The following is a 26356-nucleotide window of genomic DNA, read 5'->3' on the forward strand; positions in this document are numbered from 1 at the left end:
ATGTTCCAGGTGATTTAAATAAAAGCATTACCTCCCCATTAAAAACCTCTCATCGCACCTGTGGGCAAATGCAGCTTCCCGTTGGGGTACTGAAGCACGCAGCTGAAACAGATTTAAAAAAAAATAAACGTGGATAATTGGCCACATTAACTCGGCAAAAATAAAGGCAGTTATTTTCCTTAGGGAAAATAGATGGGATGAACCTGGGAGAAAAGAAGAGGAAGCAGTATACGACAGTTTTCCTGACAGTAGGATCACAGTAGTGTTGTGAGGACAACAAGGTGTTAAAGAAAACCCTGATAAACTTCTAGGAATAAAAAGGACGTGACTAATAGTTTAACAAAAACTGTCAATAAGTTTGCTTGATTTTTTTTTTTGTCCTTACCAATGCAACTCCTTGCAGAAGCATCAATCAGATCAAAGACTTTGAAATGTTACCACAAGTACTGCCGTGCAAATATTTAATAGCTAAAGTAATTTTTAGCTCTCCATAGCATGAAGTTATATGAGACTGGTGTGTAAGGCTATCCTGCTAAAAGTACATGTTTTGTTAATTTGTTAAATGTTCAGGGCAAAGGTTGAGTTTGTGTTTCTTCAAAGTGTCCTGCAAGATAATATGTATTTTACCTCAGCAAAGGTGCTACAGACAACCCAGAAAAGTACAGAAATCCTGTGATAATCTCAGAGAAAGGCTGTGATATGGCAAGGCATCAGGGCAGTGGGGAAGCAAACTTTTTTCCCAAAGGTTTATTCAACTTTGCAGAAGCACCAGGCTTTTGATTTTTAACTTTTTCGCAGGCTCAAATGCAAGCGGGGAATTGTCATCTAAGTGTCATGGTCTCACAGGGTAGTTTGGTTGGTTTAATATTCAGCTTGTGACAGACTATGTTGGCCCAAAAATTATTATAGTATTCCAGTACCTGAAGGGAACTCACAGGAAAGATGGGGCAAAATTATTTATAAGAGCATGCAATGACAGAACAACAGGGATGGGTTCAAATTAAAAGAGAGTAGGTTTAGATTGGATATTAGGAAGAAATTCTTCCCTGTGAGGGTGGTGATGCCCTGGCACAGGTTGCCCAGAGAAGCTGTGGATGCCCCATCCCTGGAAGTGTCCACGGAGAGGTTGGATGGGGCTTGGAGCAACCTGGGATAGTGGAAGGTGTCCCTGCCCGTGGCAGGGAGTTGTAACTGGATGATCTTTAAGGTCCCTTCCTATTCCATGACCCCGTGAAAATTATATATGGCAGTTAAGTTATTGTGAGTACTCAACTGCTGTCATCAGCAATGTGTGTTAAATCCTCTCCACACCAGCTGAAGTCAGGGGACACCGGGCTTGCTCTTCACCACGTACTGGATGAGAACAAACTAATACAACAGCGATTCTTGGTTGGTTTGTTGTTTGTTTGGTTTTTTTTCCTCTCCCTTCTGTCTGGAAGGGGGTGTCAAGAGGGGGAACATCCCTCGGCTGTGTGAGGGAGGCACAGGGGCGCTGCGGGGACCCGCCCAGCCTCGGGGGGGTGTGTCAGCGCCACAGGGGAAGGAATATCCTCCCCGGGCAAGGCTATATCCACCACAGGGAAGGCTATATCCTCCACAGGGAAGGACTATCCCCTTCGGTACGTGCTCGGTGTCCCCGTGACACAACGGCGGACGGGACATGAGACGTGAGGGGGACAACTCGCCGCCGCAGCCGCCAGGGGGCGCCGGGCGGGCGGGCGCGCGGGGGTCGCCGGGAAGGCGGCGGAGTAGAAAGGCGGGAAGCGCGGGCGGCGCGGGCTGTGCGCGCGCGCGCCATGAAGGAGACGCGCGGGTGAGGCGGCCGCGCCTTCCCGCCTTGCTTTGCCCTGCCCTGCCCTGAGGGGATCAGCGCCGGGAGGGAGTCCCGCCGGACCGACTCCCCCCTGTGAGGGGGAGAGCCCCGGCGGGCTCTCCGGGGAGGGAGGGCGGGGGAGCCGAAACCTCCTTCCTGTCGAGGGAAGGAATTGTGGTTGAAATAAATGGTGGAGCGCCGGTGGCGGGGCTGCCTTCGCCCGGCACTCGCCGCATGTGGTGGTGGCGGCGGCGGCGCCGTCGCCGAGCAACGGCAATGGCGGGCGAGGAGCGGCGGTGACGGGGCTGTGGGGCGTCCCGCCGAGCCCTGCGGAGGAGCGACCCTGCCCCAGCCTCGGGCACGGGGAGCGCTCGGAGATTTGACCCCGCCGGCGGCTGCCTGCGGGCTCCGCGCAGCATGAGCTGGTGCGGCAGCGGCGAAGGGTGCAGCTGGGCTCCCTTCGCCGAAGGTCCCAGGTGGTGGGGTCTTTCCTCGTTCCTCGGTTTTCCCGGTTTTCTGCTGTCTTGTTCTGGTGGCTCGGGAGCTGGTTTCCAGTCGTTGCTCCCCGGCACCGATGGTGGCTGGAGGGGACGCCATCACCCGCCTGGTTGTGAATTGCCCGCCGGCTCTGGGAGCGTGTGGGAGAGACGCCCTGCTGCCTCGTGAGGCTGCGAAAAAGGGGCAAAACCTGGAATAAACCCGTTTAAGTTGGATTTTTGTGCGAAAGTGGGATGTATCAGAACCGACGCGTGTCGGAGGTGTTCGCTGTGGCGCGCAAATTGTAGCAGGAGTCGGGAAAAATGTTAAATTGCAATAGGACTCTCGTTTAAACGGGAGGGTGAATGGGTGGTGTACCACGTGCGTTAAGATCCATAAGATCACTTAATTATATGTGCCCGGAAGCGTGGCACACTTGAGAAGGCAAAATAAGGTTTTATTTATTTTTAATTCCAAAAGGGCAACAAATTCTATTGGGCAGAAGCCACTCAGTAAAAACTTCCAAGTGCTGTTTTCCTCAGGTTTTGAGTTGTGAGCTTTCAGTAACATGTACAAGCAACTGAAAAATATCTACTGTTGACTAGAAGAACTTGATATAAATACTGTTTAAATATATATGTTTGATATTGATAATACTAAATTTATCTAACTGATGTTGTCCTTTATGTCACTCTCTAATTATGTGACATGTAGGAAGAATGGGGCAATGAAAGGCAAAGTAACCCTGCAAAGATCTTAAATGCTGGTGTAGTCTAAATTCCGTTTTTGTTCTGTGCAAACTTTGTGAGGTACAAGTCTTACAATGCAAGAAATGCATGAAACTTGGAAGCAGTTGCTGCTGTAGGTGTTTTGATTCAGTTGTAATGCACAGCAATTAAGCATAGGCTTTCCTCCTGTGTTTGTTATGAAAATGGTATCATAAGAAGGAAAATATGTATTACAAATATTTTTATTTATGGAGTGGAAGTCTGTGCCTATTTGATTAGGTCAAGCCCTGGTTACACTTGTAACTAAACAGATGTTCTGACTTGGAAGACTAGTTGATAGGACTACAGTCCTAATACTTGCCCCCAGCTTCTTGGAAAACACATAGAACAAAGCTTGAAAAATGGGCTTGTAGAGAGGAAGGGGGGAAAAAAACCCCCACTAGGTGACTAAAAGCTATGTGCAAAGTTTGATAATGTCACTTTGAGAGAGGGAAATATTTTCCCTCCAATTAGAAAGAAGGAACTATGTAATCAGCTGTCTTTTTTTAAAATCAAGTGGGGAAGCTGTCCTTTGAGCACTTCCTAATCTTATTCCAACCAAAATGGGTTGGGTATCTTAAATAGTAACACACATCTCTTGACCAACTCAGTAATTCTTTGAAGTTGTCTGTATGTGGAGGTGGAAATTACCCAGTTTGAATAATGGCACATTAATCTCTTTGTCCTTAGGGTCTGGGTATGAACTCTGGCAAGTATGATGAGCTGTGCAGACCTTTTAGTGTTTCCCCCTTTTACTACCATTTCTGTAGAGACCTTTGATGCATTAAGCACCATTCTTACCTCCTGTGCCATTCCTTTCTCTGTCCCAGTTTCAACTAGTAATGCAAAATAAGGTGCTTTTTCTCCATTTCCCCCTTTCTAAAGCAAGGGCTCTATGTAATGACACACTGAATTTATTGCACCAACTCTGTTTAACAGACCACTTCATTATATGCCTCTACGATCAACTGTAGTGCCCTTCCAGAATCAGTCAAAACACCACAAATACACTTAAAAGAAGTTAAATTGTCTTGTTAAATGTTAGCAGGAAGCTGTTGGGAATATCCTTAAATCAAAACAGAGAGGAAACTGAAATGTGCCTAAGAGTTATCCTGCGTGTGGCTAATTGGATAATTTCTTACATCCACAAATGTTTGTTTGATTTTGGTTTCTTTAGAGTAGTTGTATCTTCTAAGTTGGCTCAAGTTATTTAAAAGTCATGAGGTTTGTTTTTTTCCCCCCTCACTTATGTTAATGCTGGGTAAAAGAGCAGAAGGGGGATATGGAAACCTGTGTTTTCCAATAAGGTTTGTCTTTTTTTTTTTTTTTTTTTTAATATGTACTCAGTCCTTTATTTTCTCACAGTACTTCCAGGCAGCAGAACCAGCCTCAAGGGCACTATGGACTTACCTCTCCAATTAGCTTGGCTCCTCCTAGTGACATAGACCACACTCACACTCAGAAGCTGATCGAAGCCATGAAGCCATTCGGGGTGTTTGAAGATAAGGAAGAACTGTACCAGAGGTATAACAAGACTGTAAAATTTGTTAACCTCTTGGTTTTGTGGGTTTTCTTGGTTTTTATTTAAATCAAACTTAGTGTGAGGTTTTTTTACAGGACGACTGTCCTTGGTAAACTGAATAACTTGGTCAGAGAATGGATTTCAGAACTTGCTGAGAGCAAGGTAAGGAGTTTTTTATGTGTTTTTATCAAAACAGCTGAAGCCTTTTGATTTCTTTTAAAGGCCGTACTACTAGGATTTATGCTAAAGTTCAACTTTAAAGTATCAAGTAGAACTGTAGTGACTGCTGTAGAAATAAGGTATAAGAGATTCTGCAAGATCAAGGTTTCAAAGTCGTTGGGACACTGAATAAATTTTGTGAATTGGCTGAAACAACACCTTGTGGATGAGGAAGGTGGTAAATTGGCACTAATTTTGCCCCAAACAGCCTACAGCACTCAATCTAGTTTGAAATTATTACCCTAGACATGCCTTTTGAATGGCTCTTAGATTGTGTTAATTTATGTGCCTCTGCTGCAGGGAAGGCTAATAATAGGTCTTAATTTGTATAAATTAATAAGAGTACTGCTACATTACTCAATCTTCTTTTTTTTTTATTGTTAGTTGGAAGCTCGACTCGCTTCAGAAAACCAGTCTATTAAACTAAAAACCCAGTCTGGGAGTGAAAAGATGTGTTTATGGAGTCTGTTATAGTCTTCCTAAATAACTAGTTAAACTTGCATGTAGGACAATGTGCACCTTAAACTCTCTCTCTCTTCTACCCACAGAATCTTCCCCCTTCAATAATAGAACATCTCGGTGGCAAGATATTTACATTTGGTTCCTATAGGCTTGGAGTGCACACTAAAGGTAGTACTGTCAGTGTCTGGTCATAGTTCTGATGTTGGAAAGTGGCTTCCAGCAAATAACAGAACAAATGGAATCTCTTGGCAGGTTCTGACATAGATGCCCTTTGTGTTGCTCCCAGTCATGTGGAGAGATCGGATTTTTTTCAGTCATTCTTTGAAAAACTGAAAAATCGAGAGGAAGTAAAAAACCTAAGAGTGAGTAAACCCTGCCTGGTAGAGTGTGCAACTTTTACTATAAGAATATTCATGTTAGACTTGTATTAGTAGTAAATGTCTTACAAGCCCAAGTTAAAATAGAAATTGTTTCTGGAGGACCTGCTAAAATACTGGTTTATGCAGCATGAAAATGTTTATGTCCAGCTTTTGGTTTCTTCCCCCGAGGACTGTGCATCACATAAGAGTTACTGTGGTTTCTTCTCCTCTCCCTGTGTTTGGGAATGAGTCAGTTGTATCAAAAAGCCAGGTTGTACCTGGAAGATAGGCTTTCATCTTAGATGTAGAAAGGGGCTTACAACCACTGATCCTGATGGCTTGTTGTGCACTGACAGTTTGTTACAACACACGATCAGCCCCTGAATCCCTTGCCTAAATAACTTTTTAACAAAATCTAATGTTAGTACCATAATAGTGCTACACTGCTGGAGGGTTATTAGCAATTTTCTTTGTGTTTGGAAGCAACTCTGTACTGAGGAGTTGAGCAGTTTAAAGTTCTGTGCTTTATCATACTATAGGAAAAACATTAAAGCAGCAAAATGATGTTTCATTACACACATGCTCTCCTTCACAGGCCATTGAGGATGCCTATGTGCCAGTTATCAAATTTGATTTTGATGGCATTGAGGTAAGAATTTTAACTTTTAGGTTTGTTTTGTTTTTTTTTTTCTTGCTTTGGAGTGGGATAACTTTTCCAGGGACCTGTGATGGTGCTGTTTTACAAGGCTGTTGGTACCTTACAGGAAACTGTAGTTAAACAGCTTGACCACAGCCTATCCCAGGAGAAGACCCTGAGTAAAATGGGATCCTACAGGAAAATAAGTCCCTAGGAAGCCATCATGAAGACACTTATTCAGTGACCCTTTTGTGGCCTTTATCTGGTACAGACATTCCCAGAATAATTTTCTTGCCTCAGACTCTATAAAAACTAGATACTTAAGGGCTTACAGCATAAAGAAAATGCTCTCTTATTTGCTGAAGTATAGTTAGGGTGGTTTGAACTTAGATCTTAGTTCTGTGGTTAATTTTAAATTTCCTCTTAACAGGAATTCTAAGTTTAAAGTAATCTTTCCAACTTTGGGGGGGGGGGGAAAGGAGGTGGTTTTGTAAATAAATATGGAACTTAGTGCAACTTTGTTGTTTTCTGGCAGACAAATCTCTTGGCAGATTTATCTGTGGTCACATAATTCTAAATACAAATGTTAACCGCTCTTTTTAGAGTTGACTGAGAGTCAAGAGTGTCCCTCACTAGTGTGCTGTTCGCAAGCAGTGCTGCGTTGTAAACTCATGGTTGGAACCTTTCTCTCTTTAAGATTGATCTTGTGTTTGCAAAACTGTCCATGCCAACCGTGTCTGATGATCTCGATCTCAGAGACGACTCGTGCCTGAGGAGCCTGGATATAAGATGCATAAGGAGCTTAAATGGTAAGGGTGTTTTACACACCTTTCAAAAGAAAGTGTTACTGAAATTGGCCTAGAATTGGCACAGAATGCCCATTACACAACCCACGTGTCTGTTCAGGTTGTAGAACTGATGTCCTGTGTACTTGAGTTCTGAGGTGGCGATGAGTGGGCTTCAATTCAGATGTTTTGAGGAGTTGTGTGTTCAGATAGACTTGTATTTTTTGATTGGTTTGTGTGCAGTGTTCAGTTTTCCACAACAATTCACATGACTAGGTAGGGCACTTGATAAAGAATGTGTGGTAGTTCATTAAAAAAAAATAATAATTAAAATACCTGAAGTCTGACTTGCTCACTCCTTAACACCATTTGGTTTAATGGTTCCTGGCTGTCAAAAGAAACCTGGGTTTTTGGAATTAAGGAATCACAGAATAGTTATGGTTGGAAGGGACCTCTGGGATCATCTTGTCCAACCCCCTGCCAAGGCAGGGTCACCTGGAGCAGGTGACACAGGAATGTGTCCAGGTGGGTTTGGAATGTCTCCAGAGAGGGAGACTCCATGACCACCCTGGGCAGCTGTTCTAGTGCTCTGCCACCCTCCATGGAAAGGGTGAGGTGGAATTTCTTGTCTTTTAGTTTATGGCCAAAACATCCTGTACAAAGGCCTTATTAAAAATGGTTAGTTGGTGTTTAAACTATGAAAAAAGCTGTTGAGGGCACTGGTTACCTGAAGTGATACCGAATGTTGTGTGTAATATTTAACTTTTTAAGGAGATACTAAAGAATTAATCCAAACTTGTGTTCATAGACTTGAACAAACTATTGATCAGCATAAAACTGACTTGTGCCTGTTGCTAGGAACTTCTGCACTTCAACTTTTGTCTTGCAGGCAGCAGGGTTACTGATGAAATACTACGTTTGGTGCCAAATCTAGAGAACTTCCGCCTCACACTCCGGGCAATTAAACTGTGGGCAAAACGTGAGTAACGGGATTGTTTGTGGTCTTTAAACCTTTCAGAGACGTCTCATGCTTCCTACTGGATGTACCTCAGCTTTGGGTTGCTGTTTAAATGACGGTTGTTAAATTGAAACCTCCTTTAGTTTAGGTTCAGGGTCTGTCCGTGTGGTAGATTCCTCGTGGTTTTTAATGCTTACAAGACAACCTGATTACAAATGGTAAAAATCCTGAATTAAGTACAAAAGGATTAAGAAAATACCATTTTGTGCATGTGGCTAGAGCAAGTACCAGAAGAATAGCAGAACTTTTTTTTTTTTAAAGGGAGGTTGGAGTGAAGCAGTAGCTGTAGCAGCATAAGCAAATTTTAGAGTTAGCAGTATTTTGAGAAGCAGTGTGGTAATAAACAGCAGTTTTGGCCTCACTGCACTGCAAAAATAAATGACTTTGGGGCTAAAGTATGCTAGGGTTGTGAAGCTGGTGCTGTAAGACTACAGTCTAACTATGGTACCTCTTCTAGGACGTGGTGTTTACTCCAACATGATGGGGTTTCTTGGTGGAGTTTCCTGGGCGATGCTGGTAGCGAGGATATGCCAGCTCTACCCGAATGCTTTGGCCTCTACTCTCGTCAACAAGTTCTTCTTGATTTTTTCAAAGTGGTAAGGGCTATTGTTTATTTGAGTTTGCATAGAGAAGTAAGGTATCTAGATGTAGTTGTGTTTAAAGATTTCCACTGACGACATCCAAGGAAGAGTTTGAAATGGGCAGTTAAACGCTGGCTTTTCTTGCACAGGGATTGGCCAAAGCCGGTATTGCTGAAGCGACTTGAAGAGAGCTTTCTTAATTTGCCAGTATGGGACCCTAGGGTATGTGAACACTGAATTCAGAAGCCTTTAAACTTTCTCCCGACCTGAACTGATGCTAAACAAAGTTGTAACATCCCAGGTGAACCCATCAGACCGGTACCACGTGATGCCCATCATCACACCAGCCTATCCACAGCAGAACTCCACGTACAATGTGTCTATATCAACACGAGCAGTGATGGTAGAGGAGTTCCAACGTGGTAAAGTGCTTTCCATGCTTATTACCTGGCTAAGCAGTATAATTCCTGCTATTTGAAACCACATTATCTGAGCTAGTTTTGCTCAGTGAGGTGTTTTAGTTAGGATCAGGTCTCTGGGAAGTCCACTTGTTGCAGACAATGAGACCAGTTTGATGATGAACTGTTGTTGTAGATGTGCAGTGTGTCAAGGGAATTCCTGCTTTTTGATCTATCAGTTATTGTCAGTCTTGTAAAGTTTACAGTCTTAAAAACAGAATGGTAATAAGGTTTTCAACCTGAATTGTAGGTCTTGAAGTTACAGATGAGATTCTCAAAGGAAAATCGGACTGGTCAAAGCTCTTTGAACCACTGAACTTCTTTCAGAAGTACAAGTATGTATGAAATCTGTTGTCTGAACCTGAAGTAACTCACTGGTTAGCATAAAGAGTTTTAACTTGGGGTCTAAATAGAAGATTGTATTGATGTGTTTCAGTTTGGAGTTTGTGGGTTTTTTGTTTGGTTGGTTTTGTTTTGATTTTTTTTTTTTTTCTTTTAAAGAAACTGGAGGTAGTCATACAAATTTTGGTAAGAATAAGCACAGAAAAGACAGGAAAAACTGTCTTATGCCACTGACACTGTTTTTACAACAAAAAAGCCCTCCTAGTATTTAGAATGTAGAATAAAACCCTGAGCTAGTGTGTTTTCCTTTTCTTCTAGACATTATATTGTGCTCACTGCTAGTGCCTTTACAGAGGAGCATCACTTAAACTGGTAAGTCTGGCTTTGGGCGTGGGTCCAGTTTGTAGTTGAAACTCAATTTGATGTTGCACTTTATTTTTGTTAATTGTATTAACAAATGAAGTATTTAATTATGCAACTAGGCATGGAATACACTTCCACCCCCCACTTTGAAGACCACTCTTCTAGAGTCTTAAACTTGGTTGCATAGTTTTACTTAATGTAGTGTTTAGTTAAGGAGTGGATTGCACTGGTGTGTTGTCAGCCTATTCCAGACCTACTTTTCTTCAGCGAAGGGAGATATGCCAACAGTAACTTCTGTGAATGTGCTGACTAACTGTGACTCTTGAAATAAGGGGAAATGTGAGGAATTAAGGCACTGTAATGTGTGTTATTAACTTTTCAAGGTGTTTCTTTATCAAAAAATTAGTACTTTGCTTGCTTGCAAAGCACTTCTCTGTAACAGACCCCCGTTCTGAGGGCACCTTAGTTTTACTTAAAAGCTTGGCTTGTGCTTTAAATCAAATGATTCTTGTGCCATCTATAAAGATAGCTTGATGTTTAAAAATAGCTCTAATAGAGTTTAAGGTAAAAGGGTAAAATACCAGTACTTTATTGGAATTAAAGCCCTCATGGCCATGGTTGATTTCTTGGGGAAGATTCTGATGAGACTGTTGGCTAGATCATTTGTTTATTAAAATAATTCTATTTTTTCGTTTTCACTGATCAATCTGCAGAAAGAATTGCATGTTTACTTAGGTGTAATTGCACAGTTGTGCTTGAGCCTTTTCTAAACCACTTTTCTCCTTGATCCTTGGGGTAAAAAGGGGTTTTGCTGCACTTGAAAATGCAACCAGAAGTGCTGGGATCTGCTCCTTGTTATTTTCATCATAGATTATAGGTGGAAATGTTGTATCTGAACTGTTAAGAGTACATCTTAAACTTACTTATCTTTGTCTTTAGAAACAAAAGCTTGAATGTCACTGGAAACATCTCATATAAAGATATACAGACCTAGTTATCTGCTCAGCTTATTGATAGGTTAACATTGCAATACAAAAAGGCATCTAAGTGATGTGCTGGACACAGTTAAAAATGAATAAACATCTCTTGTTCTTATCAGGATTGGCCTTGTTGAGTCTAAAATTCGTGTGCTGGTTGGAAACTTGGAAAGGAATGAGTTTATAACTATTGCACATGTACAACCACAGTCTTTCCCTGGCAATGAAAATCTCTATAAACAGTGAGTTTTGTTACTTTGCTCTTCTGAAGTACAGTTTGGCCAATTTATTGTAACTTATTTATTCATATTCGTTCACCTCAGCTCACGGGTGAGAGGTGTTTGGTGTGTTCTGTAGGTTTGTTCACTAACAGGGCCCTGAGCACGTAAGATCTTTTTAAAGAAGGGAGAACGAACTCTGAGAACTTCAGTGTGGTCTGGCTCTAATCTTTAACTGCTGCATACAACTAGAGTGTACTAGAATCCAAATAGCTGGCACCTGTGCCCACATCAGGTTTGTGAATCTGTCTTTTTAGGAATGGGTACGTGTCAATGTGGTTTCTTGGACTTGTGTTTAAGAAAGTGGAAAGTGCAGAAAAGACTAATGTTGATTTAACCCATGGGATACAGTCGTTCACAGACACAGGTAAGCCTCTGTTTTGCTCTAGACACGGGTTTACTTCTTTGTTTTCTGGTGGAAATTCCTTCACAAAGTGAACTGTGCTTCCCCCGGCACTAAATATTCCTGTAGAGAGCAACATATAGATTGGCTTTAAAAACATAATGTGTTGACACTTTGTCGAAGTCCATCTTGAAACAGAAGTGTGTGTTAGTCACACACCGTGTTCCACATGTGAAATAACAGTTCTGTAGATCATGGTGTAAGTAAGTTCCAGGAAAAGCAGTTCAGGAACTGCTTTTCCTGAAGGGAACAGTCAGATGTGAAGCCAGGAGATGTCCATTTTCTAGGGGTAGCTACACATGTTGAAAACCAGGAGTCAGCTGCTGAACTTTGAAAGTGTAAATTCACTGTTTCAGGCTCTAAGATGAGTTGTTAATGCCTGTTGATGGTATTTTTTCCAAGACAACAGTTTGTGGATGACATGATCCCAGAAGTGTGAAAGTCACTCAGTTGTAATTACCTCCTGTCTTGCATGTAAATATTCATGTTTATATTCTCTTCACTACTTTTGATAGATGCAAAAATAAACTAGTACAAGTGCTGTAAGATGATGCTAAAATAAAGGAGTTTGGGGTGAGAAGTTGAAAGTATAGTTCTTTCCCACAACCTGTTTAATTCTTCCCGAGCTGGCTGCTCTTGTACCTTTCAGAAGTGCATGTTTGCTTAGGCTCAGGCCTAAGAATAAGAGAACTGGGCTATTCTTCTGAAGTTACAAATGTGTTTGGACAAAGTTCCAAACACTGAAATCCTTTAAATGTTTGCTGGTGTTTATCCATAGCACCAAAATCCAGAAAGAACTGAACAGAAAAGGCATTTCTTGAGAAGTGTGAAATCCTTTGGTAAATGTGAGCATGACCAGTAGTTATGTGCTAGAAAGCTGTTACCATGTGCCTTGACTCTGAGAGAATATTTTTAGAGGGCAAGGATTAATTTCAAATTGATGAGCTCAAGGATATAAGGCTCACTGGAGTGCTTTTGCTCAGAGACCTTTATTTCCCTTTTGCATCAAAAAATGTTGAATTTATTTTGAAGGAACTATCCCTGTTGGTGTGTATGTCCATGTTTGTGCTTTTGTTTTATTTTAGACCTCCTGTAGAAAGACTTTTAAGCCTTTTTGCTGCATGTCCTGACTTTGATTCCCACTCTTTGTTAGTAAGCTGACTTTCCAGTTACACTCATGATAGTCCAGTTAGATAAGCTTATCTAAATGTGACTTAATTCTGTAATAACTGTTGTGCCATTACAGCATTTTCCAGTTCGTAAAAGGCTGTTCAGAAAAACCTGTTCAAATTGTAGTGAGTCTGCTAAATCAGATGTCCCTAAAATCCAGTCTTGCTTACTTGGACAGAATTTTGACATCTGAACTGCTGAGAAGTTGCACGATGCTACAGAACTGTTATGGGGAAAAAAACCCCACAATCACCACTGTAAATGCCAAATTAAAAATCATTCTGAATGTTGAGTGAAGTGCCTGGTCTCTCCTCAGCTGTGCACAAATGGGGTGATTCAGAAAGTCCTCTGGGTCTATTCTCAATCAGAAATCTAATGGTTAAGGACAAACATGTTCCTAAAGAAACCTGATTCCAACACCCCCAGCAAGCTAAAATTCTGTGTTTGATGTCAGTCTACAGGCAGGCCAGTGCCCTCAACATCCTAAAGGAAGGCATGAAGATTGAGGCAACTTATGTGAAGAGAAAGCAACTGCATTATTTTTTGCCAGCAGAAACCTTACAGAAAAGAAAGAAGGTATAATAAAAATTTGGCTCTTTCGGTAATTAAATTTTTCTTTTTCCTTTAATAATTACTTGAAGACTTGATTTATTTTTTACCTGTCATTTCAGCAAAGAGTGTCAGATATTAGTCAAGGCAATAGTGGACTTCAGTGCAAAAGGTCATCTTTAGGGGAAAGCTGTTCGGACAGTTCCAAAGACAGAGACTCCAGAGCACCACCTAATTCCTCTTTGTTAAATAAGATATCCAAATTGGACACCTCTACAGCAGAGACAGAAAGGTTAGTGCCATCACCTGAGAACTGTGGAGAAGCTGCTTTTAACTGAGTCACAGTGTAAATGAAGCCTGGGGTTTCTTGTTTGTGGATTGTAAAGGTGTGGAGGGCTCGGAGGAACAAAGCTGGAATCTCCTTTGGGCACGTGGTTGGAGACAGGTTGAAGAAATCCTGGAAAAAAATAATTTTAATGTACGTGAACACGTAGGAATGAAGAACTTGACACCAGGGAAATTTAGTCTTGAATAAAAATCTTCATTGGTTAGTGTGTAAGTTGAAGCTGGAGTATTTTATGTGGAAGTACCTGTTCTTTCTACCAAAAAGCACAGTTAGTGCCAAGTGGATTAAGGAAGGACCGATCTTGGTCACAGAAACACTAGAGCTGCTTCTGAATAAGTGGAGTGCTATGAGAACTGGGGCAGTAAAAGTGTCTGGGGAGAATTCCTGGGAAGTCTGTTTATCCGTAAACTATTTCAGCACAGGAGGAGCGTGTAATCCTGAGAGTAATTGCCCAGTCCTACCGAGTGTGTGATGCCTGCTGTGTTCAGACAGTTTGGTTCTGTAGGAGTCACACGAAAAAAGAAAAACAAGCAAAAACTCGTGTTGCACATCTGGGTAGAGCAGATACAAATGCTTAGTTAGAAGCAGCACCGTTGTGCTGGGCAGACTAACCTGGGAAAACACTGAAGGAGATGCTGCAGTTTAAATCTGTGGCCTGAAGTTCAGCAGAATGATGCTCTTGTCCTACCCACACGGCCTATGACTTTGTGTTTTTTTTAATAGAGCTGTGATAACAAGCTAAGAAGGTCTGTGCAAGCGTGAACGTTCTGGAAATGAGATATGTAGCATTTCACAAGCCAGCATTTTGTAACTCTAGTGTTTGACTTTTATAGAAATGTTGCATGTCAGAGTTGTAGTGGTGCCAACAGTGTAGCTGAGCCATCAACGTCTAAGGGACTCTGCATTCCTGTGACTGACCCAAGTATGTATTTGAAGTGGTATGTGGAATGCAGTCTTTAATTTCGTGGCCAAACTCTAAAAGCCAGGTGTCTCCTGCAGAAATGGAGGCTTCAGTTGCACTAAGAACATCGGGACCTTCAATTGGTTGCACCATTCCAGGATATAACACAGTTTCTCAGCTCAGAACGTGTTTTGTCCAAGGACACCATAAATTAAGTGGGACTCTAATCACGGATCCTAAGAGTGCTTCACCCAAACAACATTATTCACCAACCTCTAAAGTATCTCGTCTACCTACACCGGGAGAGTGCCCCCAAAAAGCCATAGATGGAGAAAAGGCAAGGAAGGGGGGCTAGGCCAAGGGTTTGAAGTAGCATTAACCACTGATGTAGAATAAATTAACTGAAAAGAAATGCGTTTATACATCCCCAGTGGATTTGGGAATCGAAATTTAAGCATAATTATCGTTTTTACCAGGACGTACATGTGAGAAATTGTCTTGAATGTAACATATAGCTATTAAACAGCGTTTTTTCGGGATCTGGCACTTAATGAGTGTTTCTCATCTGGTGCCAAGGTCTCTAAATACTGCTGTGCTTATCTATCACTGCAGTGACCAATTGCTGAATGAACTGTCTCATCTGGAAGCAGTTCTTAGTACAGAAAAAATTGATCTCCAAATGAAGTTATGAATCTTATAACTGTAAAAGTATGAGCTAATCTGGTTCTGGCAGATGCTTTTTGAATGGCTATTGATAGTTTTGCTGCTTTAGAAATCAGCAGCCAACTCAGTAGGTCCTTCTACTGCTGAAATGAGTGTGGAGTTGCTTGTTAAATCTTGGTCTTGTGGAACCTTTAGATTAATGCTTGATTTGGTTTATTGCTGCATGTAAATCTCCTTAAATAGCTGTTCTTGTGTCTTGACCTCTGATTTGAGGCACAGGCAAAGAATAAGTAGAAAAAAAACCCCCTCCATTTTGACACTTGTAAAGAATCAACTTGCAGAACTGTTATCTGGTATTAAATATTGCAAGTACAGATTTCAAGGTTTGGGTAGCTAACACTTTTTGAGAGGCTTGAGATTCCAGAGGGGTAATGGTGGACTTGTTATAAATGTTCTTTTAAGAATGGCTGCTGTGACATTTAATGTGCTGAGTAGAGGCAGTACTCAGATACGAAGGTAATTTTGGCACAGCAATTATTTTGAGTCTGTGTGTTTTGTTCTTCCAGCTGAACGTCTGGGATTCAGATTTCACAGAAAGCGGATGTCCTCAAGATGGGAGGAGGAGAGCTGCAAAAAATGTAAGTTTAAAGTGATTTCGCTCTAGTGGACTAACTGAAAAGCTGAGTGGTCTGGTGCCTAGAGTACCTCACATAAATACTTTGCACATCTACTGATGGAAACAAGAGTAGGCGTTTTGGTTTAGCTTATTTCAGTCTCCATTTCCCAAATATTGCACCTGGCTGCCCTGTCTTTTAAAGGTTACTGCTAGATGATGTGGTAGTGTCTAATAGCATCTTTTTATTTTCTTTTTAAAACCACTCGATTCCCTGATGCAAAACTGCTATAAAGACTAAAGCATTTGGCCTCTCCAAGGGAAAATAAAGAGCTTTGCTATTGAAGCATAAACTCTTGAGGGCACACCCTCAAATCGAGATGAGATCTTGTTGGTAGAGGTTGAAATACCTGAAGCACTGTTTGTGTGCTTTTAAGGCCTCACAATGCCTAAACCCACCCCAGGAGGTGGAGGTTGTCAATGCAGGAATGATTTAAAGTATCCCAGCTGCCAGAACTTGCTGCCTCTCCATCATGAAGTTGGCAACGCTGCCTCACAAATCCCTTCTGGCTTTTTTTTAGGGTGTCCTTGATGGAAAATCCATGCAGGTTCCAGTGATCACATCAAGATCACAGGTATTTATTGTGCTTTTGTATTCCTAGGTAAAGCAGAACTAGCATTTCTATTTTATGTACAAAGATTTATAGAACATTAATCCCTTTGAACTTGGGGGTTTGAAGTTGTTGGTAAGGTCATGCTTCCAACAAATTAAGTATCTGAACAGTGACCTTCCAGGTTTACTCACAGAAGTGAAGCCAGAGCTTCCAAGTTGTTGAACTTGAAAAAACATGTTTCTATGTCCTCAAACACTGACAATTTGTGTCCTGATTTGGGGTTTTTATGTACTGTTATCAGTACTTGTATTTCTGTGATGAGACCTGGAAGCTTTGAAGTCTATAGGTGACTTTAACTGTTCTGTGTCATGTAAAATGTTGTGAATTTGAGGGTTGTAAGACTGAAAGTAATCTGGACAGTAGAGACAGTTTCCCTCATCCATGGATTTGAGAAAAATGGCAGCTTCCTCTATTAAGCTGTTGAGCAACTTGCAACTAATTTCAGTTCCCATCAGGAGTTGTCTTTGATACAAGAAAAGAACTGTGCAGGGGGGAAAAGGCTCTTCTTCTGTATCTGATGCTAATTAAACAAGTGGTGTGGTGGAAAAAAACAAGATCTCTGAAAAAGGGGTTTGGGCCATATTATTTTGGTACATAAAGCATGTTATGTTCAGCTAGGAAAGGGTTTATCTGGTGCTACTTCTGAATTAATTTAAAATTCATTGATTAATTTAAAATTCCCCCCTTTTTTTTTTTCTTTTCCTGTGGCGTATTTTTGTGTGTTCCTAGAGGCTTTCCAGTAAAGAACTACCAGATTCTTCATCTCCTGTTCCAACAAATAGCATTCGTATTGTTAAAAGATCCATCAAACTTACCCTTAATGGGTAACTGGTGTATCTCCCAGGTGAAGAGGAATAATTCCTTCTTGATGGTCCATGTTCTGAATGTGTGTTGTAGTTACTAACCAAGTGTGAAAAGTTACTGTAACCAGTTGAACTCATGGTTTTATGCTGGTGTTAGATGCTTGTCTCCTTCTGAATTGCTCTTTGCATATGCCTGTAACTATTAGCTTTTTAAAATGTCTTAACTGCCACCAGCTTTTGAAACAGCCAGAAAAACCCAGCCTGTCCTGTGGCTTGGATTGAGAATGTCAGCAGGGTCGACTGGTTGCTGCAACCACGTTGTGTTTTCAAGTGTGTTTGAAGGTGCCTGTGTTCCCCTGTGCTTTCCTAATTCATGTGCGTGTATTGTTCTTACCTTAAATTATTTTCCCATTTGGCACCTGCGCTCCTGTGCCTCTGCCACGATGGTGCTCAGCTTCCTGGGCTCTCAGCCTTCCTCTGTCTAGCACAGCCATGCCCTGCACAGGTATTGCCTCCCATGGAGGCCCACAAATAATTTAAGTGTTGAAGGAAATGCAGCAGAGGATTCTGACCCAGGTGTGGAGATGATAGGCATGTCTTGTGCTGTGTGTTATCTGGTTCATTTTTTTTTTTTTAATCTTAAGACTGCTCCAAGATGAGACTTTGGGAGGCTTTTTCTTGTCACTGGGTAGTAAAGCCAAACCCTGAACACAGAGCTGAAGATGCACTGAGACATTGCAACAGCTGAGGCTGTTGTGACACTCATGCCCACCTGCAGGGTGGAAAGCCAGTGGCAATGCAGAAAGTGGTTTCAGATAAACCCTGGAAGCTGGTCTAAATGCTTACATGAAAACCTCTAGTAGCCTTAAGTCTGGTTCTGTAAGCTGATAACACTGCTTACCCAGTTAAGTGCATTGGGGTTTTTGAGGTTTGAGGGGTGGGGAGAAACTCTGATCCTATGGAACAAATATTATGCTCCTTGTCTCTTGTAATGTCTTTCTAATGTGGTGTTTTTGTAAATGACCCTGTAAGTTGTTTGTCTAGAGTATTTTTGTATGTCCTGTAAAATACTGTCTTGAAAGCAAAATTTAAAATCTTCAGTCTCCTTTTGTTTTGTTTTTTTTTTTTAAGTGCATGTGATCTGCTTAAAAAGTCTGAACAACTAAACCAACTCTAAGGGACAGGAGGAAGGCAGTGCCAGAAAAAAAATGTCCTACAAAATGATAATGGCATAGAATTGTTTATGGTTGGATTCTATCTTAAAGGTCTTTTCCAACCTAAACCTAACACTGCCGAGTCCAGCACTAAACTGCCATGCTGGGGGAAATCTGAGGAGAATAGGAACACACTGCTTTCCTGCTTCTGGGATATCCATGTTTGGATTTAATGCCCTTGGAGTTGTGCAGTTTGCAAACTGTTGACAGCTGAAGTCCCAGTTTGCCATGTGGACAACAGATAGCTCAGAATTCTTTTAAAATGAGCTGCTTGGCTTAAAGAGCTGTAAACATCTTAAGTACCCACCTAAAACCTTAGTGACAAGACTGAAGGACTATGAAGAAATAAGGTGGCATGTATTTTTGTCTTGATTGTTTAGCATTCCTCCTGCTGCAAGTATTCCAAACTTGTGGAAAAAGCATGACTGTATTTATCACAATCTCTGGTTTCCAGCTTGCTCCAAGTGCAACTTATCTCTTAGAAATTGGCCTTAGTGGGTTTGAGAGGTCTTATTCTTTCCTCTCCTCTCCAAAACTTAGACTAGAAGGCTTAGATTTAGCCACAGGTTAAAATTAAGAAACAGAACCCATATTACTTCAGTAGCTTTTAGCAGAACTACACCTTGGGTTTGTGAAATGGTCGCCTCAGTTCTGTGATGTGTTTTAAAGCAGTGGTATTCAAATATTGCCAGGTCTGTAGGAGCTACAGTAGGTTTACAGCTTCAGCACCTGTGTAAACACAAACCTGTCGTGGATTTGAAGGAATTAAAGCTGAAGTAGTGATAAGATAAACAGCAAAACAAATATGGGAAGTGTTTTGTAGTGATCTACGATCCCGTGATATTCCCATGCTTTTAAATTCTTCCACTTGAGTATTCCAAGGCTGTTTAAGGGCTGATTTTTTTTTTTCCCCATAAGCACATGCACTTATGCAGCTACTCTCAAACTAAACTAACCTAACTAATGGATATCAAAATATATGCCTTTACACAAATCTTTATATTTTACTCTTGCTTTATTGTTATCTTCTAATTGCTCTTTTTCTTTTATTTCTCCCCCACCCCCTCCCTCTTAGGGTTTTAAGAAAAATGTTCAGGGTTTTAAGAAGAACATTCAGGAAGAATTTAGGTTACTAGTTTCTCAGACTTGATCCATTGGTGAATTACATGTCTTATCTTAATGTATCTTGACATATAAGATGTCAAGTGTGATGTTAAGTGATGTCAGTGTTTTGGAGTTTCCCTGGATGTTGCAGAAATTCGATACTGCCCCAGGACTCTGCAGATTAGAATTCAGCTGTAATTAATTTGTAAATAAAGTTCAAATTTATTAACCTTAAGCGTTCTCCTTTGTTCATGGAGCAAGTCCTCTGTTAAAGTGACTGAAAGGGAAGTTACTCCTGCATAAAGACTCAGTGAGGGGAGGCTCTTTGATATCAGACTTCCTGCAAATGTTGCTCTTTTCTACCTTTGTTAGCTGGTTGATGTATGTGTGACTTGAGACAAGGACTGTGTGCTCAATCTCTTTGAAGAGGAGCAGTTCTATATTGAAATTGTAACTCTGAGCAAGAAATTCCCTTGCAGGAATTCACATCTGTGCTTTTTACCTGTTAGGTACAAGCAGAGCAGCAGTTCACGTGAAGTCACCTGTTTTGGCTGTAGCAGTTGATTTTCCTGGAGAAACTAAGAGAGAAAGTAATAGAATACTTACTTTTTACCTTAATGAGGAAAAAGCAAAGGGGGGGGAAAAAAGGTATCTGGAAGTTATGTAACCTTAACTTTGTGAGGGAGGGGGCCTATTAACGCTGCCTTTATGTAATGCTGGAGTGACATAAGCTGTTCAGCCTCAAAACACCAGCAAAAACTCCTGGCTGTGTTTTTGTGATTACCTCATCACACTTCTTATAAAGAGTGTGGTCCTGTGCATTATTCCAGTAAGTGAAAAGCCGTGGTCGTGGGGAGCAGCCCGAGGGGCTGAAAACCCCCCTGGGCTGGAGGGAATCAAAGAGGGGGGGGAACCTCTGTCAGAGCAGGAACTCGCTCCTGTGGGAAAACAGGCACCTTCCTCTACCACAGGAGCACCCCGGTGGGCTGATGCCTTCTGCCTCCACCCACCCACCCACCGGTGTGGCTGTGGGTGCTGCCAGCCCCTTTCCCCGGGGGGATGGAAGGGGAGCTGTGGGCGGGTTTCCTGCCCCCAGCCCGTGGGGGGGGTTCGAGGGCTGCGTGTGCCGCGATGGTGTCGCTGCAGCGCTCCCAGGGCTCCTCCTGGGAACAGCCCTGGGCTGCTCCCACCCCGGCCACCATCCTGGGGAGCCACCACAGCCCCCTGCTTCCTGCCTGGCTCTGCTGTTCCCTGCTTTCCCTGAGACCTGCCAGGCCAACTGGAGCACAGTGGGGTGTTTCCCACCCTTAATGGGGAGCGAGTGGTGGGATGTTGAGCGTTCCTTGCTGTCTCCCAGCAGGTTGGTCAGTGTGGGCTCCCGGCTGCTGCACCTTGTCTATTTTTCTGGGAGGATCTTAACAAAGCAGTAGCCTGGGGGCTGATTTTTCTCTTATTCCAGAAAATACTGTTAACCTTTCAGCTGTCTGACCTTCAAGAAATTGGTAGAAAAATCAAACTAGGACCAAAAGAGGACTGGGCAGTTCCTCTTTGCTGGGAAGACACTGAATCCTCCCGCTGTCTTCTCCCAACCTTGCTTCTTATTCACCCCTCATCTTTTTTTCATTTCTTCTGATCTCATGCTCTTACCTGTCTTCTTTTCTCTCTGGTAATTCACATTTCCCTTTCTCACCTGAATCCATCTTTTTCTCCCTCTGAATTTGAGCCAAGGTAATACATTATTCGGTGACGATGAGTAAAAATCCCGGGAGTCCCGAAACCGGGGGAGAAATAACCTACTACCCTGTTCGAGTTTCAGTGTGTGGCAGCCTGGCAATCAGCTGCCTGCTGTGGGGACCATCCAGCTCACTCTCTGCATGTCTGTGCAATGGAGAGAAAGCTGAAAATTTTGGCTACTAAAAGCTAGTCTGGTAAGCATGTGCGAGGTCGGTCTTATAAAAGATTCAACATGTGCTAAGTTCTGTGTGTCCTTTCAGAGGAAGAGCAAAAACTCCCAGTAGTGACACCAGCACAGCCTCCTTGCTAAATTTCATGTCCCTGTTTCTAAAATGTGCAGAAGTTTCTTAAAAGCTGTTGTAAGAATTCTTTGAATATAATTAAAACATATGTTCCCCGTGATCATTCTTAGAAATGACTGAGTCATGTTTGTTCTGTTTTTCCTACAAAAATAATCTGGAGGGGGCAATATGTGTAATCATGCTCCAAAGAAAAGGTTTTGGCAAACTGGGAGTAACTGAAAATGTGGCCTTAAAACAGGAAGTGTTGACTAGCCATGACCAACAAAGTGTGTTGAAGGTAATATGATATAAATAAAACGAGAGGTAATGCTGTAGCAAGTAGGTGCTAAAGTTAGAATTGCTTTTATCCGTGCAGTTTGAATTTTAATTCTTGCTCTGTTTTTCAAGTGTGGCCACTTGGCCAGAACAGAGAGTTATCACACATATTCTCTCAGTGCTTGCATGCAAAGAAGAAAAGCTGAGGTTTAGTGAACCACTTGATGTGTAAGTGCTTGGTCCTAACGCCTTCAGCACTGCTGTGGAATGATGTTTGTTGTGATTTTTGTCAGGTTGTTTTTCCCTTTCTTATGTATTTGATGCTGAATTTACATTTTATGATGTACAGCCTTTTCCACTCCTTCAGCAGGACATAACCCTGCCTTAGTGAGCAATACAGAGATTTCTAATAACTAAACTAAAGAAGTACCAGCTATTTGAAGTCCATACGTTTTCTGCTCTCCTAAAACGAAACAGGCATTAGACTGTCAGCAAACTGAAAGCTGGTCCTGATTCTGAATTTTATTTATGAAACCAGAAGTCTTCAAGTATTTCTTGCAGGGCCTGTAACTGGTCATCACATTCACTTCTGGTTTTGCCTGGATGGTGTAGCACGTGTTAATTTTCTCCACTCATTTTGAGTGGTTTTACAGGTCTTTAACCGAGACTGCACTTTTTCTGCTGTTTAGATAAGGGCTGTTGGGAGAGTCTGAAAAGCAACCCAGTGTGGCTTTTGCTCAGAGCATTTACCCAAAAAATAAAATACCCGATTTTTGTCAGGTCACGAAACAATAGGAAGATCGTGGGAACAGTATTTTTTTTTCTGGAGTGATAGGTTTGCAGTAATTTAGTTAAAATCAAGTGGGACAAAAACACACCCCTGGGAATTGTATTTTGAGGAAAATTACGATGTTGCAAACAGTGAAGTAGGAGGAATGAGAAGGCCAGGGAATCCCCTGTTTCTGTTCCCTCTCCTGTTCACCCACTAAATAAATCCTGGCTTACACCAAGTGGTAAGTTGTGTAAGTACAGAGATGTTTGCTGTGCTGTCATTCAGAGCAAATGTTTGGTACGTTTAAAAAAAAAAGTTATCAATCAGTTGACTAACTAAATAACATTCCTCTTACAGAAATGAGTAATCAACAGCATGTTAATTTTCTCTCCCCTTCATACATGTTGTGACTTCAAGTGGGGAAAATTCAGTAAAGGTAATATCTCAATGTTCTCCAGACTCTGCTTATTTCAAGTTATTTTGAGTTTGCCTTTCAGTAACAAGTAAACTGAGATGGACTGTCCAGAAGCCCAACTCTGGAGCTCAAATAGAGGTCTGTAGGTTCAAACTCAAATCTTGTTCAGCCTTAAAGGTCACTCCTGATTTCGGTGGCTGTGATGTCAGTGGGGAAACCCTGCTGCACTTTTGTATGTCCTCGTGCAAAGGTCTAAAAACGTCAAACAAAAGCAAAGCCACTACTTAGAAAAGTTTAAGGCTACGGGGTAGAAACTAACCACAGGTTCTCAGTGACTTCTAAGCAAGACCTGATTTCATCAGCTTCTGCTTCTATGTGAACTTCAGTCTGTTCTCAGTCAACCTGTTTAGCTTAGATTGTTTTGGTTTTCAACTACTTAAGAGCTTTTGTTGACAAACAACCCATGGGATGATGATCTATTTGTTAAGTAATGGATGCCACTAAACCAGTGTTTAAGGTGACTTCTTATCCAAAATAACTGGGCAGGGGATGAACCAGAGTGCCCCCCAGAAGTTCCTTTTTTCCAAGGCTTACCCTTACACTGTGTTAAAATCTTTTTTAACACTTAATAAGTCTTTACAATTTTTCTGAGAATTTTTTTTTTTTTTATAAAAATCTACTTTAGCAGATGAGGAATCTAAGGCGTAGAGATTTATGAAGGGTCAGACAGAAATTTTGTGGCTAGTACCAGAAACTGAAGCCAAGTTCCCTGAATGTGTGAGATTGTGTTGTTTGACCCTTTTTCTTCAGTCAAGTTGTCTGTGTCTGCAGTGGGGATTCCCAGTACTTAACAGTTACTGTATCTGGCTAAGGACTGTTATAAGGACTCTGGTAACTATTTCTAGAGACTAAAACTGACACCAACCTCTGACTCTTTTTTTACTTTTTTTTTTTAAAGCCACTATATTTGTTTTAGCCCACTGTTCTTGTTGGTTTTTTATAAGCTTGCAAATTAAACAACTTTTCTTTTCAGACCTTGACTTAAGAAGGAAAAAAAAAATAATCACAAATCTGTTTCCCGCTTATTTTTGTTTCTCCACAAAAAAAGTCCCACTAAGAATTTTAGCACAGCAGGGGGACTGTCAGATCCAAGTTAACACCTTGCTAAGTGCTGCTAGGTAAGTTCTTATGTCTTACTGTTGTGGGAATGAGTGAGGTTGGTTGGGAGAAATCACGATAATTCCCAACAGTAGAACTGAAAAAAAAATATGGTGACATATTTTCTAAGGAGTTACTACTCATCTTTACAAAAAAATGAATAAACACTAAATGTAAGTCCTTATTTTAAAAAAAATATGAATGTTATGTGTGTGAACTGGTATATTGTTATTTTTTTTCTGAATGAGTGACAGAGTTTACAGCAAGTTGCTCAAAGCCATCTCCCTTACAATACCTAAATGAATATTCTGTTTGCAGGGCTGTGGACTTTTATCACTCAGACAAAATTACAGTCAACTCAAGTGGAAGCATTGCCTGTAAGTGAGGGGTGTGACTGGGTTCTTGACTCTTAACTGTAGTGCTATGAATGTGTTATTGCCTGACCCCAAACTTAATAAACTTATTCCTGGAATCAAAGCTTGTTCAGTGCAGTGAACACACACAAGGAGCATCACTCCAGCACCCAAGAATGTGCTGTTGCTTCATGAGTTGCTTAAATCTCCTCAATTAAAGGTGGAAGAAACACTCAGCCGAGGGAAGCTGGCATACCCCATCCCTTCAGCTTTAGGAGCGTGAATATTCCCAGATTTCCCAAATAAATCTTGTTCAGTCTCTGCTTAAGCGTGTTATGAGCCAAGATGGAGACACCCTCGTGAAGGCAGCCACAGAGAATTGTGGCTCCTCTCCATCTCACTGGGCCAGGACAGGAATTTATGGGGATACCAAACATCTGTTCACAAAGCAGTGCTGTGCACGCAGCATTGGGAAGCTCTGGGTTGGAAGACAGCCAGGATCTCTTGCAAAAGTTGAAAGAATTGTGGGTTAGAGACTTTTATGAAGGGGAGGATATTGCAAAAGAGAAGTGGACAGGATGGCTAGAGCATAGAATGGCAATGGTTGCTGTTATGGAGTGGAAAAAAACAACCCTTTAGTAACCTTCAGTTAAGCAGTGGCTGCTTCGCTGTGTATTGTTTTCATAAACCATAATCAATTTGGGTTTTTTTATTATTTTAGGAGGTTCTTGCCACCACCTTCATCCCTGGCACGGCTGAGTCCTTCTCTTCTTTCCTGGCTGGAGACTTCTGCTTCATCAGTTGTGGTGAATCAAGTATCTGTGTATAGTTAAGGAGCCAAATGCTCTCTTAAAGGGACCAAAATAACACTATGTTTATTTACCCCAGGTTTTTGTTATTTCAAATTAATTACAGGGATGTTTATGAGGGCAGGGTTGTTGACCACACATATATAGGTTGTTCATAATGCATATAGTCTGGGAGAAACTGTAATTGCTATGCTAAATATAATTTATTCTGTGGTTCCATCCAGCTATATATTTAATTTTATTTTTCCATTCTTCTTCTAGGGGCGCTAGTAAACATTCTTCCAAGCAGGGATGGTAATGATGAGACAGTAATTGTCTGAGTAAATTATCCAAGCAGCTGCCTTTCTTTCTTTTTTTTTTTTTTTTTTTTTTTTTGGTGTTCACTTCCTACATTTCTGGTGTCCTCTGGCATCAGAACAGAAGTAGAAGTTAGTCCTAGGCTATGTAAATTAAAACTTCTGTCTACGTTACAATTAAAAACATGTCAGGTCACATGGTTTTCCACTTGCCCAGTTACAGCAGTGCTGTTTTGCAAATAAGGTTTTAACTGTGTTGCAAGTGTGAAGTCCTGAACTGACCAAGTCTGTAGTAACTGGGTCACCTGCCAGAGTTTTTTCTTTCTGTGATGTAGGTCATGGGAATATTTGCAGAAGCAAAAGTGCTGTAATTGCATAGCTGGACCAGTCTTTATGTTGACATTGAAGCTTAAAGATGCATATTCAGGAGGCAGAAACAATATCATGTGTAATTAAGATGCGTAAAAGGAATATGAATTCTAGTTTTTAAAAATCCAGCAGTTAAATGACGTGGATTTTTGAAGTAACGTTGTTATTTTTAGGTTTACTTCCTAATGGGCTTTTTGTACCCCAAGAGCACAGACATTGCCCACTGTTGGGGAAAGTGAATTAGTAGCAGCAACATCTTGTCCAGCTGAATATTAAGGGTCTAACACTGGGGAAAAGAAAGCTGGAATTAAAGAAACAACTCAGGAAAGCTGGAATTAAAGTTTTTTCTTGCAGCAAGAGCTTTCTCCTGGGACCTGTAGTTTCACTTGGTGGGC

The 26356-nt window shown here is 41.4% G+C and overlaps 1 protein-coding gene across 7 annotated transcripts; it reads left to right on the plus strand.

The window, feature by feature from the left end:
• The first annotated feature begins 1796 nt into the window (after window positions 1-1796).
• On the plus strand, window positions 1797-20158 carry PAPOLG (poly(A) polymerase gamma). 7 transcript variants are annotated; one of them, XM_039385869.1, is made up of 23 exons: window positions 1900-2292; window positions 4423-4581; window positions 4675-4741; window positions 5347-5428; window positions 5513-5622; window positions 6215-6268; window positions 6954-7065; window positions 7931-8020; window positions 8517-8655; window positions 8790-8862; window positions 8942-9062; window positions 9349-9433; window positions 9759-9812; window positions 10903-11022; window positions 11316-11425; window positions 13086-13207; window positions 13303-13472; window positions 14360-14448; window positions 14526-14764; window positions 15657-15728; window positions 16285-16338; window positions 17107-17221; window positions 20008-20158. In XM_039385869.1, exons 1-22 carry the CDS (start codon window positions 2231-2233, stop codon window positions 17203-17205), a joined length of 2283 nt encoding a protein of 760 aa, XP_039241803.1. In that variant the 5' UTR covers window positions 1900-2230; the 3' UTR covers window positions 17206-17221; window positions 20008-20158. The 7 variants fall into 7 exon arrangements, with proteins under 7 accessions (XP_027594416.1, XP_039241803.1, XP_039241800.1 ...); XM_027738615.2 differs by lacking the exons at window positions 1900-2292; window positions 20008-20158 and adding an exon at window positions 1797-1813 and having other exon boundaries at window positions 17107-19733; XM_039385866.1 differs by lacking the exon at window positions 20008-20158 and having other exon boundaries at window positions 17107-19733.
• The last annotated feature ends 6198 nt before the right edge of the window (window positions 20159-26356 follow it).

Source organism: Pipra filicauda, unplaced genomic scaffold, assembly GCF_003945595.2.
Source record: "Pipra filicauda isolate LSUMZ 115617 unplaced genomic scaffold, ASM394559v2 scaffold118_size2161507_pilon, whole genome shotgun sequence".
NCBI lineage: Eukaryota > Metazoa > Chordata > Aves > Passeriformes > Pipridae > Pipra > Pipra filicauda.

Bases quoted from the DNA above. Each gene is read 5' to 3' on its own strand.
- PAPOLG (XM_039385869.1), top strand. From the start codon at position 2,231: ATGAGCTGGTGCGGCAGCGGCGAAGGGTGCAGCTGGGCTCCCTTCGCC. The intron at 8,021-8,516 runs GTGAGTAACGGG...TACCTCTTCTAG, and splicing joins AATTAAACTGTGGGCAAAAC to GACGTGGTGTTTACTCCAAC. The intron at 8,656-8,789 runs GTAAGGGCTATT...TTTCTTGCACAG, and splicing joins TTCTTGATTTTTTCAAAGTG to GGATTGGCCAAAGCCGGTAT.